At 38.9% G+C, this 17,799-nt stretch overlaps 2 protein-coding genes across 2 annotated transcripts; one reads left to right on the forward strand and one right to left on the reverse strand.

Moving 5' to 3' along the window:
* Window positions 1-9,159: 9,159 nt before the first annotated feature.
* Window positions 9,160-12,159, forward strand: LOC145658518 (interferon alpha-1-like). Its single transcript, XM_081715707.1, has 5 exons — window positions 9,160-9,189; window positions 10,916-11,002; window positions 11,586-11,732; window positions 11,823-11,921; window positions 12,052-12,159. Exons 1-5 carry the CDS (start codon window positions 9,160-9,162, stop codon window positions 12,157-12,159), a joined length of 471 nt encoding a protein of 156 aa, XP_081571833.1.
* Window positions 12,160-13,429: 1,270 nt separating this feature from the next.
* LOC145658519 (interferon alpha-7-like) lies at window positions 13,430-16,736 on the reverse strand. The gene is made up of 6 exons (XM_081715708.1): window positions 16,611-16,736; window positions 16,444-16,530; window positions 14,105-14,254; window positions 13,862-13,960; window positions 13,700-13,738; window positions 13,430-13,447 (listed from the first exon to the last, which is right to left on the reverse strand). The coding sequence occupies exons 1-6, from the start codon at window positions 16,734-16,736 to the stop codon at window positions 13,430-13,432; spliced, it is 519 nt and encodes a 172-aa protein (XP_081571834.1).
* Window positions 16,737-17,799: the final 1,063 nt, after the last annotated feature.

A 17,799-nucleotide genomic window follows, 5' to 3' on the forward strand; every position in this document is an offset into this window, starting at 1 on the left:
GTCTGTCACCAAACGTGCTTGGTTAGTCAAAGCTCCTCTTTGGTGAGCTATCCAGTGCTGAAGCCGCAGCTATTCGGATTTGAGAACAGTGGTAAACACTAAGCGTTAGATAGCTGTAGTAATTAACGATAAACGATAGGCAACTTCAGTAACAAACGCTAAGTGTTAGACAGCTGTAGTAATTAACGCTAGAGGTCTTAGATCACAGGCCAATATATTCATGCGATGTCGAAATAACCTACAAACAAGAAGCGTGTAAAGACAGCGTACAAACCCAACATTTGTTTTTAACTGTAATAGCTTAACCTAAGCTTACTTGATCTTCTCAGCGAACAGGACAAGCAACAAAAGAATTTTGCAATGGCGATTATATGTAGGTTACACTTTAGCAACAGGCTAGGAATACACAGCACAATCAACAGAAATATTGGAGATTATGAAACTGATTTCCCAGCTTAGTTTATTTTTAGTTAACTATCGTGTACAGAATCTCCAAATAAACAAGCAAGCAGACAGCAATTATTTAGGTCAAATGAAAAATGTCTAATATTTTAGGAAGCATTACAGCCGTCAAGCTGTTCTTCAACCTCGGCGGGAAAACCAACCGTCAAAGTCTGTCTTCAGAATAAACAGCAGAATGTGTTGTACCTCATCGCGTACGAACTCCCATGCGCAGTACTGGAAATCCTGAAGAAGAAAAAAACATAAAGACTGGGCGAAAGAGTAATAATAACAATGCGATTTAATCCTGTTCTCCATAACGTGCAATTTGTTCAATCTAGAACGCAAAAGTTCCTGAAGTTTATTTACCTTCTCTTTTAAAATGGTTCTGAGTTTCTCGAAGTACACTCGGAGCGCAGTCTCTCGCTTAAGAAAGTCGTCCAGGGATTCAAATTGTTTGTTCACGACCTGAAATTGCGAAGGGAAACAAAAGTGTTTCTAACGATAGGAGTGGCATAAGCAAATACACTGGTTGGGTACCATCTAGCCAAACAGATCATCTTTAATAACTGGGATGATAGGACTACGGAAACGGATGAATATGTTCCTTACACATTCATTCTCCTCGGTCTGACGATAAAGAATGTTCTGAAAGTCTTCAAACTTTTCCTGGACGCTCCACTGCTCCGGAACTTCGTCGTTGTCGAACACGGAGTAGATGTGCTTCAGTGTGACATAAATAGATTGCTTGATTGCACCGGCCTGTTTTTAGAAATAAAAGCATGAACAACAACTTCAACAAATGACAACTATAAAAACACATTATTAATAACAACAACAAGAATAAATATTACAGTTACAAAATAAGCAATATCACACATTTAGTGCATGGGTACTTCTATAGGGTAATAGTGCTGCGATACTGTAGCATATTTATAGACTACGAAACATTAGATAGATAGATAGATAGATAGATAGATAGATAGATAGATAGATAGATAGATAGATAGATAGATAGATAGATAGATAGATAGATAGCTAGATAGATAGATAGATAGATAGATAGATCTGCTCCCAGGAAGACCCCGCCATCAATGAATCCTGTATCAGGGCGCTCGACTGGTGCCGCCTCTTGGTCTGCCTCTGGACTCTTACCGGCCTGTCCTCTAGCCCTAGTCCCAGTTAGTCCTTACCCTGTCCCCGTCACAGTTACTCTCACTGTTCCTGGTCCAGCTCGTCTGCCCATTCAGCCATGTTCAGTCCCTGACCTGTCCCTTCCCTGACGGTTCTGGTCCATTCTCACTCTGTGGGAGCTCTGGCTCCTTGCCCAACTCTTCCTGTCCTGGTCCCAGATCCCACTTCGTGATCCCACCTGGAAACCATAGCCCGTCCAGTTTGCGCGGCAGGAGCTGCGCCTTCGGGGTCAGAGGGGGGACTACCGTCACGCTGCCCTCCACAACTGCCCGTCCACGTGATGGACTGTCAACGTGGCGTTTGTTTGTGTTTTGTGTTTGGCGTGCCGCCGTGTTCTTGTGCTGCATCCCTGTTTCACACATGTCGCCACACCAAGCCCTTGTTAACTTGCTCGCCTGTGCCTAGTTACAATAAGTAATTGTATTATGAATATATGCCCATTTGCTTCTGTTTCCCGCGGCTGGTTATTCTTATTGCTCTGTAAGTGTTCTACCATGATTTTAGTTAAATGATCTTCATTGATGTGTGTCTTTGCTTTATTTTTGCGGTTTAACATGTTTCGCTGTTGTTTCATTAAACGGTTTTGTTTATTGAAACAATGACTTGCATCCTGCATCTTGTCTGAAAGGAGAAAGCACAGCTAAACTCTGCCCGCTTGGATGCGCAAAAGTTCTCTCAAAAATGTAATGAATTGTGAACATTATTTTTACCACCGACTTGCAATACAAAACCGCATGGCTACGTCCACAAGCCTCTGTTAGTTATGTTTGTATGGTATTTCTTTTTTGAAACAAAACTGGCTACAAGTGTAGTGCACTGGCTAAAACGGATGGTATGTGTCTTTTAAAATTATTGTTTAATAACAGAAGTGTAATAACTAAATAGAAATATATATATATATATATATATATATATATATATATATAATCGAACTATAAAATTAATTATAAAATTAGGCGTAATTTACGGTAAGTTATGGAAGAAGACCTGAAACTGTCAGGAGAGGTCAGTCTAGAATATTCCGCGATCTCTAAGGACCTTGGCAAAATTATTGCCTCATAGTTCATGCTGCTGTAAACGATGAAACTATTTCAACAGAATGTGGAAGTTAAATCTGGAACACTAAGCAGTCTTGTGATCCACCGGTTATGCTGAACGTAACCCGCCCAGACCAGGTTAGATGCGCAACATGGCGATATAGCCAATTAAAAATGTATTCACAGTTATGATAAAAAAAGGCCAAAGTCAGATCAAATTGAGCAGAAATCTCTAGAATAGAAGATATAATGTGTGTACAATACTATGTACTACAGCAGCAACAACAAGAACAAGAACAACAACAATAATATTAATAAAAGAATTTAGAAGAAGTTAAGAAAGTCTTCAAGTTGGAAACAGCATGCACCAAATTCATAGAAATAACATTTATGCAGTAAAACAAATTGGATTGAGAGGAGCGAAGTTTTTTCCTTTAAAAATAGTTTCGAATCATTTGCATATCAGTTAAATAAGAAAAAGACAATTCTGTTAACATAAAACGGATTTTTATAATAATTTGGATTTAGCCCTCTGATGAATCTGATGTGTGTTCGATAGAGCGTTTGCCTGGAAAATCTGAGCCATCATATGACCACATGGTAACGGTTTTTTTTCAGTTATTTCAAGTTATTGTAAACTGACACATAATAAATGCTCATTTCATAAGACGATTTAGGAAAGATACGTAGGTAGGTGTGCATAAACGAATGAGTGTTTGTGTGTGTGTGTGTGTGTGTGTGTGTGTGTGTGTGTGTGTGTGAGAGAGAGAGAGAGAGAGAGAGAGAGAGAGAGAGAGAGAGAGAGAGAGAGAGAGAACAATGTAATACCAAGGGCGGTAGAAACAGGATAGTAACGAAACGATTACGTTTATGTACTTTGACATGGATCTATAGATAAGATGTTTATACAGACATAGATACAGACAGACAGACATACAGACATACAGACAGACATACAGACAGACAGTTAGATAGATAGATAGATAGATAGATAGATAGATAGATAGATAGATAGATAGATAGATAGATAGATAGATAGATAGATAGATAGATAGATAGATAGATAGATAGATAGATAGATAGATAGATAGATAGATACTTTCGTTAGAACTATTCAAGCTTTGAATGCACTAGAACTTGAAGCGAAAACGTCGTCATGGGGAAAAGCCCAACTGTGAAAGAATTCGGACTAAATATGATCAATTGATCCTTTCGCTTCTAAAACAAATTTCACTTTTCAAACATCCACAAATCCGCACTACAAAAACCGCGCGATGGGCATCAGAATGAACAGATACTTTGGAGATATTCCTAATATTCCGAATCAAAGGTAGATTCGCTCTTGTGAGCATTTATGATCACAGCTTCTTTTCGTTAACGCACGAATCCAAAAGACTAACCATTTTTTCTTCTTTTCACCTCTACAGCCCCGTCTGAAGCCTTGTTTCAGGATGACATATCAGTGTTTGGTTTGGATCGGCGCCATTCTGTGCATTGCACAGGTTTGGTCGATGCCCACAAATTGCAAACTGCAATGGACGCTTATACCAAGAACACATAACCTACTATTAAAAGTGGTATGTAGGCATACAGTGCTGACCGAGATTAATGTAATGCCTTGCAACGTTTATTTGTGCTCTCTTTCGTTGTTTTTTTGTATTTTTGTTGTTGTTTGACTTTCCTGGTCTCTCAATAGAGTGGCCCGTTTCCTTCTCAATGTCTGGACGACAAAGTTGAAATAAGTTTGCCTGAGTCGGCTTTGCTGCGCAACGCCTCTAAACAGGTTAGTTCTAATGCCTTGGAAACATTTATAGGTGAGGCATAAGACGGAAATATACTGTATGAAAGCCAGAGCTGGACCAACGTTTGCTGTTTGGGGAGTGCACTTTCAAGCATGGCGTCTTCGTAGCCCACAGCGTAATAATAGCTATAGGCTAAAGCTGTGACATCATAACGGCAAAAAAAGCAATAGGCTGTGGGGTGAGGGAAGAAACGTGCCGACTGTGATCATGCGTAGGCTAGGTTTGGATATATGCGATAGCTACATAACGAACTGGCCAGACTATCATACAATCACTTCTGTAACAAGTGTTCTGGCTCTAGCAGAAGATGTAGGCTACTTTTTTCAAACAGTTTTAGATTCGTCCCCAGCAGTGTTAGAACTAAATATAAAATTATAATCAAACTATTCAATTAAAATTAGAAGCGGCGAATCGGGATAAAGACCTGAAACTGACCGAAAGGGTCAGTCTTTGCTAGAAAACCTGTAAAATCGGCGATCTCTAAGGATATAGTAAATGTTTGTAGCAAATGTTTATGAGTGGCAAATGTATATTCATTTAAATATATGTATTGGACCTCGACAGGACTTGGCAGTTGCGAAAGCTGTTTATAAAACCTTAACGAGCATAGAGTCTCTGTTCGACAACTACGGCATTCCACAGTCCTGGGACGGTCAAAAGCTTGAAGACTTTCAAAACATTGTGTACCGGCAGATCGATGAGAGCAAATGTGTAAGAAACTATAAGTGATTTGCAAAATATATTACGGCAGGTTGTAAAATGTCGAATGTACATTGTATTAAATGAACCAACTTGTTGCAGATTTCGGGGAAAACACAAAAGGATGAAGACGACTTTTCTGCGAGAGACGCTGCCATAACTGACTATTTTGAGAAACTGAAAAAACTCTTGAAAGACATGGTATGTGTTTTCTGAAATGAGGACAAGGATGAGCTTAGTGTATAATTACATAGTAATTAGTTACTTTATTTGCAAAACGTTCTGATATAGATTTAGTACATTGCGTGTTCTTCCCGCTAATCTTTCACAGGAATTCAGTGATTGCGCTTGGGAGACGGTTCGGCTTGAGGTTCTGAGTCTTCTACAGTTCATTGTGGTGGAGACTTCAGATAACGAGTTCTGGTCACGAAGAGTCTAAGCATCGTTATGGGAATGTCTTATAAGACCTTTAAGAGGACAAGTTTTGTGATATGTCCTTTCTTAAGACATTTATTTATTTGTTTATTTGTGTACGCATCTATCTATTTATTTATTTATTTATTTATTTATTTATTTATTTATTTATTTATTTATTTATTTATTTATTTATTTGCTTTTTTGTGCATTTATATATTTATGCCATTTAATCAGTACATTTGTTTCTTGTATTTGATTCATGTTGATCTTTTGGAGCTAGTGATTCTGTACTGATTAACAGCACAATAAAAACGTCTCGCTAAAAGTATTTGTGACTACCGTTATGCAATTCCAAGCACGCCGAACGTTTTGGTGGGCTGCTTGGCCAAAAGGTCTCTTCCTTGTCATGAATGACACGTGGACAAAAAGGATAGTGGAGGAGGATAGTGCTGTAGCTTTTATTTTACTTCTTCAAGTACGTTGCCTTTAGTTAATTCATACAATAACACGCAAATCTGAGTTTGTCAAATATACCGATTTCGAGTTTCAATACTCTGCAGAAGAATTTCTAATGTGTACACTAAAGGTTATTACACTACTTGCCTACGAATACGTTTCAGAGTACACATTCACTTAAACACTAAATCACTTTTTGGCTGAATTTTAAGAAACAAAAAGACCTAAAGAAGTACATTTTTATTCGGGCCAATTCTAATAGGTGATGTGCATCAAAAGACAAGGCTCATTGACAAAATATGGCACCAAGCCATCCAGAGACCATCTCAGACCCTAACATTTAAAACAACAGATTGAACAGTGTAACTAGCTAATAGTCGCCAAGAATGACCAGAACCAATGTCCTCGGCTCTGCTACGTTTTTCGGTATTAAACAATAGCAATTGTCCCCTTTTTTTTCTTTGCGACTGTCTGTCACCAAACGTGCTTGGTTAGTCAAAGCTCCTCTTTGGTGAGCTATCCAGTGCTGAAGCCGCAGCTATTCGGATTTGAGAACAGTGGTAAACACTAAGCGTTAGATAGCTGTAGTAATTAACGATAAACGATAGGCAACTTCAGTAACAAACGCTAAGTGTTAGACAGCTGTAGTAATTAACGCTAGAGGTCTTAGATCACAGGCCAATATATTCATGCGATGTCGAAATAACCTACAAACAAGAAGCGTGTAAAGACAGCGTACAAACCCAACATTTGTTTTTAACTGTAATAGCTTAACCTAAGCTTACTTGATCTTCTCAGCGAACAGGACAAGCAACAAAAGAATTTTGCAATGGCGATTATATGTAGGTTACACTTTAGCAACAGGCTAGGAATACACAGCACAATCAACAGAAATATTGGAGATTATGAAACTGATTTCCCAGCTTAGTTTATTTTTAGTTAACTATCGTGTACAGAATCTCCAAATAAACAAGCAAGCAGACAGCAATTATTTAGGTCAAATGAAAAATGTCTAATATTTTAGGAAGCATTACAGCCGTCAAGCTGTTCTTCAACCTCGGCGGGAAAACCAACCGTCAAAGTCTGTCTTCAGAATAAACAGCAGAATGTGTTGTACCTCATCGCGTACGAACTCCCATGCGCAGTACTGGAAATCCTGAAGAAGAAAAAAACATAAAGACTGGGCGAAAGAGTAATAATAACAATGCGATTTAATCCTGTTCTCCATAACGTGCAATTTGTTCAATCTAGAACGCAAAAGTTCCTGAAGTTTATTTACCTTCTCTTTTAAAATGGTTCTGAGTTTCTCGAAGTACACTCGGAGCGCAGTCTCTCGCTTAAGAAAGTCGTCCAGGGATTCAAATTGTTTGTTCACGACCTGAAATTGCGAAGGGAAACAAAAGTGTTTCTAACGATAGGAGTGGCATAAGAAAATACACTGGTTGGGTACCATCTAGCCAAACAGATCATCTTTAATAACTGGGATGATAGGACTACGGAAACGGATGAATATGTTCCTTACACATTCATTCTCCTCGGTCTGACGATAAAGAATGTTCTGAAAGTCTTCAAACTTTTCCTGGACGCTCCACTGCTCCGGAACTTCGTCGTTGTCGAACACGGAGTAGATGTGCTTCAGTGTGACATAAATAGATTGCTTGATTGCACCGGCCTGTTTTTAGAAATAAAAGCATGAACAACAACTTCAACAAATGACAACTATAAAAACACATTATTAATAACAACAACAAGAATAAATATTACAGTTACAAAATAAGCAATATCACACATTTAGTGCATGGGTACTTCTATAGGGTAATAGTGCTGCGATACTGTAGCATATTTATAGACTACGAAACATTAGATAGATAGATAGATAGATAGATAGATAGATAGATAGATAGATAGATAGATAGATAGATAGATAGATAGATAGATAGATAGATAGATAGATAGATAGATAGCTAGATAGATAGATAGATAGATAGATAGATAGATAGATCTGCTCCCAGGAAGACCCCGCCATCAATGAATCCTGTATCAGGGCGCTCGACTGGTGCCGCCTCTTGGTCTGCCTCTGGACTCTTACCGGCCTGTCCTCTAGCCCTAGTCCCAGTTAGTCCTTACCCTGTCCCCGTCACAGTTACTCTCACTGTTCCTGGTCCAGCTCGTCTGCCCATTCAGCCATGTTCAGTCCCTGACCTGTCCCTTCCCTGACGGTTCTGGTCCATTCTCACTCTGTGGGAGCTCTGGCTCCTTGCCCAACTCTTCCTGTCCTGGTCCCAGATCCCACTTCGTGATCCCACCTGGAAACCATAGCCCGTCCAGTTTGCGCGGCAGGAGCTGCGCCTTCGGGGTCAGAGGGGGGACTACCGTCACGCTGCCCTCCACAACTGCCCGTCCACGTGATGGACTGTCAACGTGGCGTTTGTTTGTGTTTTGTGTTTGGCGTGCCGCCGTGTTCTTGTGCTGCATCCCTGTTTCACACATGTCGCCACACCAAGCCCTTGTTAACTTGCTCGCCTGTGCCTAGTTACAATAAGTAATTGTATTATGAATATATGCCCATTTGCTTCTGTTTCCCGCGGCTGGTTATTCTTATTGCTCTGTAAGTGTTCTACCATGATTTTAGTTAAATGATCTTCATTGATGTGTGTCTTTGCTTTATTTTTGCGGTTTAACATGTTTCGCTGTTGTTTCATTAAACGGTTTTGTTTATTGAAACAATGACTTGCATCCTGCATCTTGTCTGAAAGGAGAAAGCACAGCTAAACTCTGCCCGCTTGGATGCGCAAAAGTTCTCTCAAAAATGTAATGAATTGTGAACATTATTTTTACCACCGACTTGCAATACAAAACCGCATGGCTACGTCCACAAGCCTCTGTTAGTTATGTTTGTATGGTATTTCTTTTTTGAAACAAAACTGGCTACAAGTGTAGTGCACTGGCTAAAACGGATGGTATGTGTCTTTTAAAATTATTGTTTAATAACAGAAGTGTAATAACTAAATAGAAATATATATATATATATATATATATATATATATATATATATATATATATAATCGAACTATAAAATTAATTATAAAATTAGGCGTAATTTACGGTAAGTTATGGAAGAAGACCTGAAACTGTCAGGAGAGGTCAGTCTAGAATATTCCGCGATCTCTAAGGACCTTGGCAAAATTATTGCCTCATAGTTCATGCTGCTGTAAACGATGAAACTATTTCAACAGAATGTGGAAGTTAAATCTGGAACACTAAGCAGTCTTGTGATCCACCGGTTATGCTGAACGTAACCCGCCCAGACCAGGTTAGATGCGCAACATGGCGATATAGCCAATTAAAAATGTATTCACAGTTATGATAAAAAAAGGCCAAAGTCAGATCAAATTGAGCAGAAATCTCTAGAATAGAAGATATAATGTGTGTACAATACTATGTACTACAGCAGCAACAACAAGAACAAGAACAACAACAATAATATTAATAAAAGAATTTAGAAGAAGTTAAGAAAGTCTTCAAGTTGGAAACAGCATGCACCAAATTCATAGAAATAACATTTATGCAGTAAAACAAATTGGATTGAGAGGAGCGAAGTTTTTTCCTTTAAAAATAGTTTCGAATCATTTGCATATCAGTTAAATAAGAAAAAGACAATTCTGTTAACATAAAACGGATTTTTATAATAATTTGGATTTAGCCCTCTGATGAATCTGATGTGTGTTCGATAGAGCGTTTGCCTGGAAAATCTGAGCCATCATATGACCACATGGTAACGGTTTTTTTTCAGTTATTTCAAGTTATTGTAAACTGACACATAATAAATGCTCATTTCATAAGACGATTTAGGAAAGATACGTAGGTAGGTGTGCATAAACGAATGAGTGTTTGTGTGTGTGTGTGTGTGTGTGTGTGTGTGTGTGTGTGTGTGTGTGTGTGAGAGAGAGAGAGAGAGAGAGAGAGAGAGAGAGAGAGAGAGAGAGAGAGAGAGAGAACAATGTAATACCAAGGGCGGTAGAAACAGGATAGTAACGAAACGATTACGTTTATGTACTTTGACATGGATCTATAGATAAGATGTTTATACAGACATAGATACAGACAGACAGACATACAGACATACAGACAGACATACAGACAGACAGTTAGATAGATAGATAGATAGATAGATAGATAGATAGATAGATAGATAGATAGATAGATAGATAGATAGATAGATAGATAGATAGATAGATAGATAGATAGATAGATAGATAGATAGATAGATACTTTCGTTAGAACTATTCAAGCTTTGAATGCACTAGAACTTGAAGCGAAAACGTCGTCATGGGGAAAAGCCCAACTGTGAAAGAATTCGGACTAAATATGATCAATTGATCCTTTCGCTTCTAAAACAAATTTCACTTTTCAAACATCCACAAATCCGCACTACAAAAACCGCGCGATGGGCATCAGAATGAACAGATACTTTGGAGATATTCCTAATATTCCGAATCAAAGGTAGATTCGCTCTTGTGAGCATTTATGATCACAGCTTCTTTTCGTTAACGCACGAATCCAAAAGACTAACCATTTTTTCTTCTTTTCACCTCTACAGCCCCGTCTGAAGCCTTGTTTCAGGATGACATATCAGTGTTTGGTTTGGATCGGCGCCATTCTGTGCATTGCACAGGTTTGGTCGATGCCCACAAATTGCAAACTGCAATGGACGCTTATACCAAGAACACATAACCTACTATTAAAAGTGGTATGTAGGCATACAGTGCTGACCGAGATTAATGTAATGCCTTGCAACGTTTATTTGTGCTCTCTTTCGTTGTTTTTTTGTATTTTTGTTGTTGTTTGACTTTCCTGGTCTCTCAATAGAGTGGCCCGTTTCCTTCTCAATGTCTGGACGACAAAGTTGAAATAAGTTTGCCTGAGTCGGCTTTGCTGCGCAACGCCTCTAAACAGGTTAGTTCTAATGCCTTGGAAACATTTATAGGTGAGGCATAAGACGGAAATATACTGTATGAAAGCCAGAGCTGGACCAACGTTTGCTGTTTGGGGAGTGCACTTTCAAGCATGGCGTCTTCGTAGCCCACAGCGTAATAATAGCTATAGGCTAAAGCTGTGACATCATAACGGCAAAAAAAGCAATAGGCTGTGGGGTGAGGGAAGAAACGTGCCGACTGTGATCATGCGTAGGCTAGGTTTGGATATATGCGATAGCTACATAACGAACTGGCCAGACTATCATACAATCACTTCTGTAACAAGTGTTCTGGCTCTAGCAGAAGATGTAGGCTACTTTTTTCAAACAGTTTTAGATTCGTCCCCAGCAGTGTTAGAACTAAATATAAAATTATAATCAAACTATTCAATTAAAATTAGAAGCGGCGAATCGGGATAAAGACCTGAAACTGACCGAAAGGGTCAGTCTTTGCTAGAAAACCTGTAAAATCGGCGATCTCTAAGGATATAGTAAATGTTTGTAGCAAATGTTTATGAGTGGCAAATGTATATTCATTTAAATATATGTATTGGACCTCGACAGGACTTGGCAGTTGCGAAAGCTGTTTATAAAACCTTAACGAGCATAGAGTCTCTGTTCGACAACTACGGCATTCCACAGTCCTGGGACGGTCAAAAGCTTGAAGACTTTCAAAACATTGTGTACCGGCAGATCGATGAGAGCAAATGTGTAAGAAACTATAAGTGATTTGCAAAATATATTACGGCAGGTTGTAAAATGTCGAATGTACATTGTATTAAATGAACCAACTTGTTGCAGATTTCGGGGAAAACACAAAAGGATGAAGACGACTTTTCTGCGAGAGACGCTGCCATAACTGACTATTTTGAGAAACTGAAAAAACTCTTGAAAGACATGGTATGTGTTTTCTGAAATGAGGACAAGGATGAGCTTAGTGTATAATTACATAGTAATTAGTTACTTTATTTGCAAAACGTTCTGATATAGATTTAGTACATTGCGTGTTCTTCCCGCTAATCTTTCACAGGAATTCAGTGATTGCGCTTGGGAGACGGTTCGGCTTGAGGTTCTGAGTCTTCTACAGTTCATTGTGGTGGAGACTTCAGATAACGAGTTCTGGTCACGAAGAGTCTAAGCATCGTTATGGGAATGTCTTATAAGACCTTTAAGAGGACAAGTTTTGTGATATGTCCTTTCTTAAGACATTTATTTATTTGTTTATTTGTGTACGCATCTATCTATCTATCTATTTATTTATTTATTTATTTATTTATTTATTTATTTATTTATTTGCTTTTTTGTGCATTTATATATTTATGCCATTTAATCAGTACATTTGTTTCTTGTATTTGATTCATGTTGATCTTTTGGAGCTAGTGATTCTGTACTGATTAACAGCACAATAAAAACGTCTCGCTAAAAGTATTTGTGACTACCGTTATGCAATTCCAAGCACGCCGAACGTTTTGGTGGGCTGCTTGGCCAAAAGGTCTCTTCCTTGTCATGAATGACACGTGGACAAAAAGGATAGTGGAGGAGGATAGTGCTGTAGCTTTTATTTTACTTCTTCAAGTACGTTGCCTTTAGTTAATTCATACAATAACACGCAAATCTGAGTTTGTCAAATATACCGATTTCGAGTTTCAATACTCTGCAGAAGAATTTCTAATGTGTACACTAAAGGTTATTACACTACTTGCCTACGAATACGTTTCAGAGTACACATTCACTTAAACACTAAATCACTTTTTGGCTGAATTTTAAGAAACAAAAAGACCTAAAGAAGTACATTTTTATTCGGGCCAATTCTAATAGGTGATGTGCATCAAAAGACAAGGCTCATTGACAAAATATGGCACCAAGCCATCCAGAGACCATCTCAGACCCTAACATTTAAAACAACAGATTGAACAGTGTAACTAGCTAATAGTCGCCAAGAATGACCAGAACCAATGTCCTCGGCTCTGCTACGTTTTTCGGTATTAAACAATAGCAATTGTCCCCTTTTTTTTCTTTGCGACTGTCTGTCACCAAACGTGCTTGGTTGGTTTAGTCAAAGCTCCTCTTTGGTGAGCTATCCAGTGCTGAAGCCGCAGCTATTCGGATTTGAGAACAGTGGTAAACACTAAGCGTTAGATAGCTGTAGTAATTAACGATAAACGATAGGCAACTTCAGTAACAAACGCTAAGCGTTAGACAGCTGTAGTAAGTAACGCTAGAGGTCTTAGATCACAGGCCAATATATTCATGCGATGTCGAAATAACCTACAAACAAGAAGCGTGTAAAGACAGCGTACAAACCCAATATTTGTTTTTAACTGTAATAGCTTAACTTAAGCTTACTTGATCTTCTCAGGGAACAGGACAAGCAACAAAAGAATTTTGCAATGGCGATTATATGTAGGTTACACTTTAGCAACAGGCTAGGAATACACAGCACAAGCAACAGAAATATTGGAGATTATGAAACTGATTTCCCAGCTTAGTTTATTTTTAGTTAACCATCGTGTACAGAATCTCCAAATAAACAAGCAAGCAGACAGCAATTATTTAGGTCAAATGAAAAATGTCTAATATTTTAGGAAGCATTACAGCCGACAAGCTGTTCTTCAACCTCGGCGGGAAAACCAACCGTCAAAGTCTGTCTTCAGAATAAACAACAGAATGTGTTGTACCTCATCGCGTACGAACTCCCATGCGCAGTACTGGAAATCCTGAAGAAGAAAAAAACATAAAGACTGGGCGAAAGAGTAATAATAACAATGCGATTTAATCCTGTTCTCCATAACGTGCAATTTGTTCAATCTAGAACGCAAAAGTTCCTGAAGTTTATTTACCTTCTCTTTTAAAATGGTTCTGAGTTTCTCGAAGTACACTCGGAGCGCAGTCTCTCGCTTAAGAAAGTCGTCCAGGGATTCAAATTGTTTGTTCACGACCTGAAATTGCGAAGGGAAACAAAAGTGTTTCTAACGATAGGAGTGGCATAAGCAAATACACTGGTTGGGTACCATCTAGCCAAACAGATCATCTTTAATAACTGGGATGATAGGACTACGGAAACGGATGAATATGTTCCTTACACATTCATTCTCCTCGGTCTGACGATAAAGAATGTTCTGAAAGTCTTCAAACTTTTCCTGGACGCTCCACTGCTCCGGAACTTCGTCGTTGTCGAACACGGAGTAGATGTGCTTCAGTGTGACATAAATAGATTGCTTGATTGCACCGGCCTGTTTTTAGAAATAAAAGCATGAACAACAACTTCAACAAATGACAACTATAAAAACACATTATTAATAACAACAACAAGAATAAATATTACAGTTACAAAATAAGCAATATCACACATTTAGTGCATGGGTACTTCTATAGGGTAATAGTGCTGCGATACTGTAGCATATTTATAGACTACGAAACATTAGATAGATAGATAGATAGATAGATAGATAGATAGATAGATAGATAGATAGATAGATAGATAGATAGATAGATAGATAGATAGATAGATAGATAGATAGATAGATAGATAGATAGATAGATAGATAGTGTGATGGAAAATGATACGAAACTATGTATTATGTGATTCATATAAAATCACACTGATCCTTTTGTTCTTAAATTAATAATGCTGTTTGCACATTTGTATCCACCTGTTGCTGATTAAGTTGAACATGTATCAGGAACTGTTAACATCAAGGTCAACTTGACACACAACCCACACTGTTTGGAGTCAGTTTGGGTTGGTTTGTGGAAAAAGCCAAGCCGAGAGCTGATTGGCTTATAGCCACAGCAACAAAGGAAAGAAGAGCTGCTTAAGAAAAGATGATTGGTTAAAGACAGCACAGGAGTAGTATAACTAGCCATGGTTTTGTATACTCGGGGCTCCCTATCTGAGGAGAGCCAAACATTTATTTTATTCTTTTTCTTATTAAATTACTCTCTTAATCACGTCTGACTTGCTGTTTGTTCAAAATTCCACAACAATAGATAGATAGATAGATAGATAGATAGATAGATAGATAGATAGATAGATAGATAGATAGATAGATAGATAGATAGATAGATAGATAGATAGATAGATAGATAGATCTGCTGCGTCGCCTGGCTCCCAGGAAGACCCTGCCTTCAATGAATCCTGTATCAGGGCGCTCAACTGGTGCCGCCTCTTGGTCTGCCACTGGACTCTTACCGGCCTGTCCTCTAGCCCTAGTCCCAGTTAGTCCTTACCCTGTCCCCGTCACAGTTACTCTCACTGTTCCTGGTCCAGCTCGTCTGCCCATTCAGCCATGTTCAGTCCCTGACCTGTCCCTTCCCTGACGGTTCTGGTCCATTCTCACTCTTTGGGAGCTCTGGCTCCTTGCCCAACTCTTCCTGTCCTGGTCCCAGATCCCACTTCGTGATCCCACCTGGGATCCATAGCCCGTCCAGTTTGCGCGGCAGGAGCTTCGGGGTGAGAGGGGGGACTACCGTCACACTGCCCCCCAGAACTGCCCGTCCACGTGATGGACTGTCAACGTGGCGTTTGTTTGTGTTTTGTGTTTGACGTGTCGCCGTGTTCTTGTGCTGCATCCCTGTTTCACACATGTCGCCACACCAAGCCCTTGTTAACTTGCTCGCCTGTGCCTAGTTACAATAAATAATTGTATTATGAATATATGCCCATTTGCTTCTGTTTTCCGTGGGTGGTTATTCTTATTGCTCTGTAAGTGTTCTACCATGATGTTAGTTAAATGATCTTCATTGATGTGTGTCTTTGCTTTATTTTTGCGGTTTAACATGTTTCGCTGTTGTTTCATTAAACGGTTTTGTTTATTGAAACAATGACTTGCATCCTGCATCTTGTCTGAAAGGAGAAAGCACAGCTAAACTCTGCCCGCTTGGATGCGCAAAAGTTCTCTCAAAAATGTAATGAATTGTGAACATTATTTTTACCACCGACTTGCAATACAAAACCGAATGGCTGACGGCAGGCTACGTCCACAAGCCTGTGTTAGTTACATTCTGGAAAAATAAAATTTAATTCATATGAGCCCGTCATTTCTGATGTAACCTAAGTCGACCACAGGCAAAATTAAGTCTGTTTGAAGGACAGTGGTGTGTTGTTTTTATATTGGCATGGTTATTACGCGTTCATATAAGAGTGTTTGAAGGCCAGTGGTGTATTTTTTTTATATATTGGCACGGTTATTACGCGTTCATACGCGGTTTTAGCAAGTGTCCCCATCCTTATGATGTACCTGTACAGAGGCCGAGCACGCACAGTTAACTGGATGAAAGAATAAATTATTTAGCTTGTTATTATCTTCACGGACGGCTTTGCATGTCAGGCAACTGTGAAGCTGGTTGCTTCACTTGTGAATCGAAATGCAAAAAGACGACAGTACAAATACCAAACGTAAACTTATAGAAAATATTCCACCTGTTGTCTTGTGTTGTACTCGAAAGCGGTCTTGGGAAATGGAACCAAAACATGGTCATCGATGCACCGCAAAGGGAATCTACCCCCCTACCACAGAACAAAAGAGATGTTTTGGAAATCTTTCGTTCGCCATACAGGATATATTCCTCAATTAAATCTTTTCTTACCATGCTGATCAGAAGACTGTGACAAATCTCCACGAGTCCCCGTCTAAAACGGCAATTTGTGGGCATAGCCCAGACCCGCGAGACGAGGAGAAGCGCGCTCAGCCAGGTGAAAGGGTGAACAGTCATTCTTTTCATTCCTGAGAGAATAAAACATCTGACGGAGTCAACAGCTCTTACATTTAGTTAGGCCGTTTTGATGCGTCATTCATCATGAGTAACCCTATTAGTATCCTATTATTTTACCTTTTAAAAAATACGACCCTTTTATTAGCTTTTCGGTAGTCTTTGTCTAGAAATCCACTGTAAGGCTAAAATCCTCTTTAAAATAAAGAAAAGAAAAAGACGTTCAGATTTGCAGTATTAGAATAGAGTTCAGAAATCTCTGCAGAGAATGACCTGATAGACTATCTCCATCTCCCAAACAGACCTCACGGAGCTTTCACGTGACCCATAAGGCACAAGGCGTGTTATCGTTTAATCGTTTTGGTATTTTCTGATATTAAGTGGTGACATTAAACACTCACTGCACGGGTAAATATTTTAATGGATTAGGCGATCTAGGATTTTGTGGTGTAGGATTCGGTATGTTGAAAGATTTCCTTTAATGCACTGCATCTTATTATGCACCATCCACCAAAAATGTTTTTTTTTTCTTCTCCATATTCCACTATCACACTTGACACTTGACAATTTATTCCCACTTTATCAAATAAAAACAAAACTAAAACGTAATCAACAGCTGTGCACCAAAACAGAGAAAGGTATTTTCTCATTATCCATTCATTAGCATTCCATGCATATAGTCATTAAATATCAGAATACAACAAAGGCTTTGATGTAAATTACCATCAGTGTGTCACTGTCCAGCTTGTCTTTTTGTTTGTACGTGTTTGGATCTCTTGTTTATTGTGTTCCTTGTGTCCCTAGCTCAGTGGTTATGGTACTTGACTTGTAATTGGAAGGATGCTGGTTCAAGCTCCACCACTGTTGGGGCCCCTGAGCAAGACACTTAACCCTCAATTGCTCAAACTGTACTCAGTCATAATTGTAAGTTGCTTTGGATAAAAAGATCAGCTAAATGCTTTGTGCAATCTGCCCCAAGTGTCTATGATTAATGTTTTGTTGCCCTGTGCTGTTGGTATGTAGGTTGTTAGTACATTTGTTGTTTATTCTTATGTTCTTTGGATTG

The sequence above is a fragment of the Electrophorus electricus genome, chromosome 6, assembly GCF_041902795.1.
Source record: "Electrophorus electricus isolate QZ-2024a chromosome 6, ASM4190279v1, whole genome shotgun sequence".
Taxonomy (NCBI): Eukaryota; Metazoa; Chordata; class Actinopteri; order Gymnotiformes; family Gymnotidae; genus Electrophorus; species Electrophorus electricus.

What these genes read in the sequence shown, in the direction of transcription:
- LOC145658518 (XM_081715707.1), top strand. Translation starts at nt 9,160, where the DNA reads ATGGAAGAAGACCTGAAACTGTCAGGAGAG. An exon ending in TGCGCAACGCCTCTAAACAG is followed by an intron (nt 11,003 to 11,585) that starts GTTAGTTCTAAT and finishes GGACCTCGACAG; the next exon opens with GACTTGGCAGTTGCGAAAGC. An exon ending in AAAAACTCTTGAAAGACATG is followed by an intron (nt 11,922 to 12,051) that starts GTATGTGTTTTC and finishes AATCTTTCACAG; the next exon opens with GAATTCAGTGATTGCGCTTG.
- LOC145658519 (XM_081715708.1), bottom strand. Translation starts at nt 16,736, where the DNA reads ATGACTGTTCACCCTTTCACCTGGCTGAGCGCGCTTCTCCTCGTCTCG. An exon ending in ACAGTCTTCTGATCAGCATG is followed by an intron (nt 16,531 to 16,610) that starts GTAAGAAAAGAT and finishes GTTCTGTGGTAG; the next exon opens with GGGGGTAGATTCCCTTTGCG. An exon ending in GAACCATTTTAAAAGAGAAG is followed by an intron (nt 13,739 to 13,861) that starts GTAAATAAACTT and finishes TTTCTTCTTCAG; the next exon opens with GATTTCCAGTACTGCGCATG.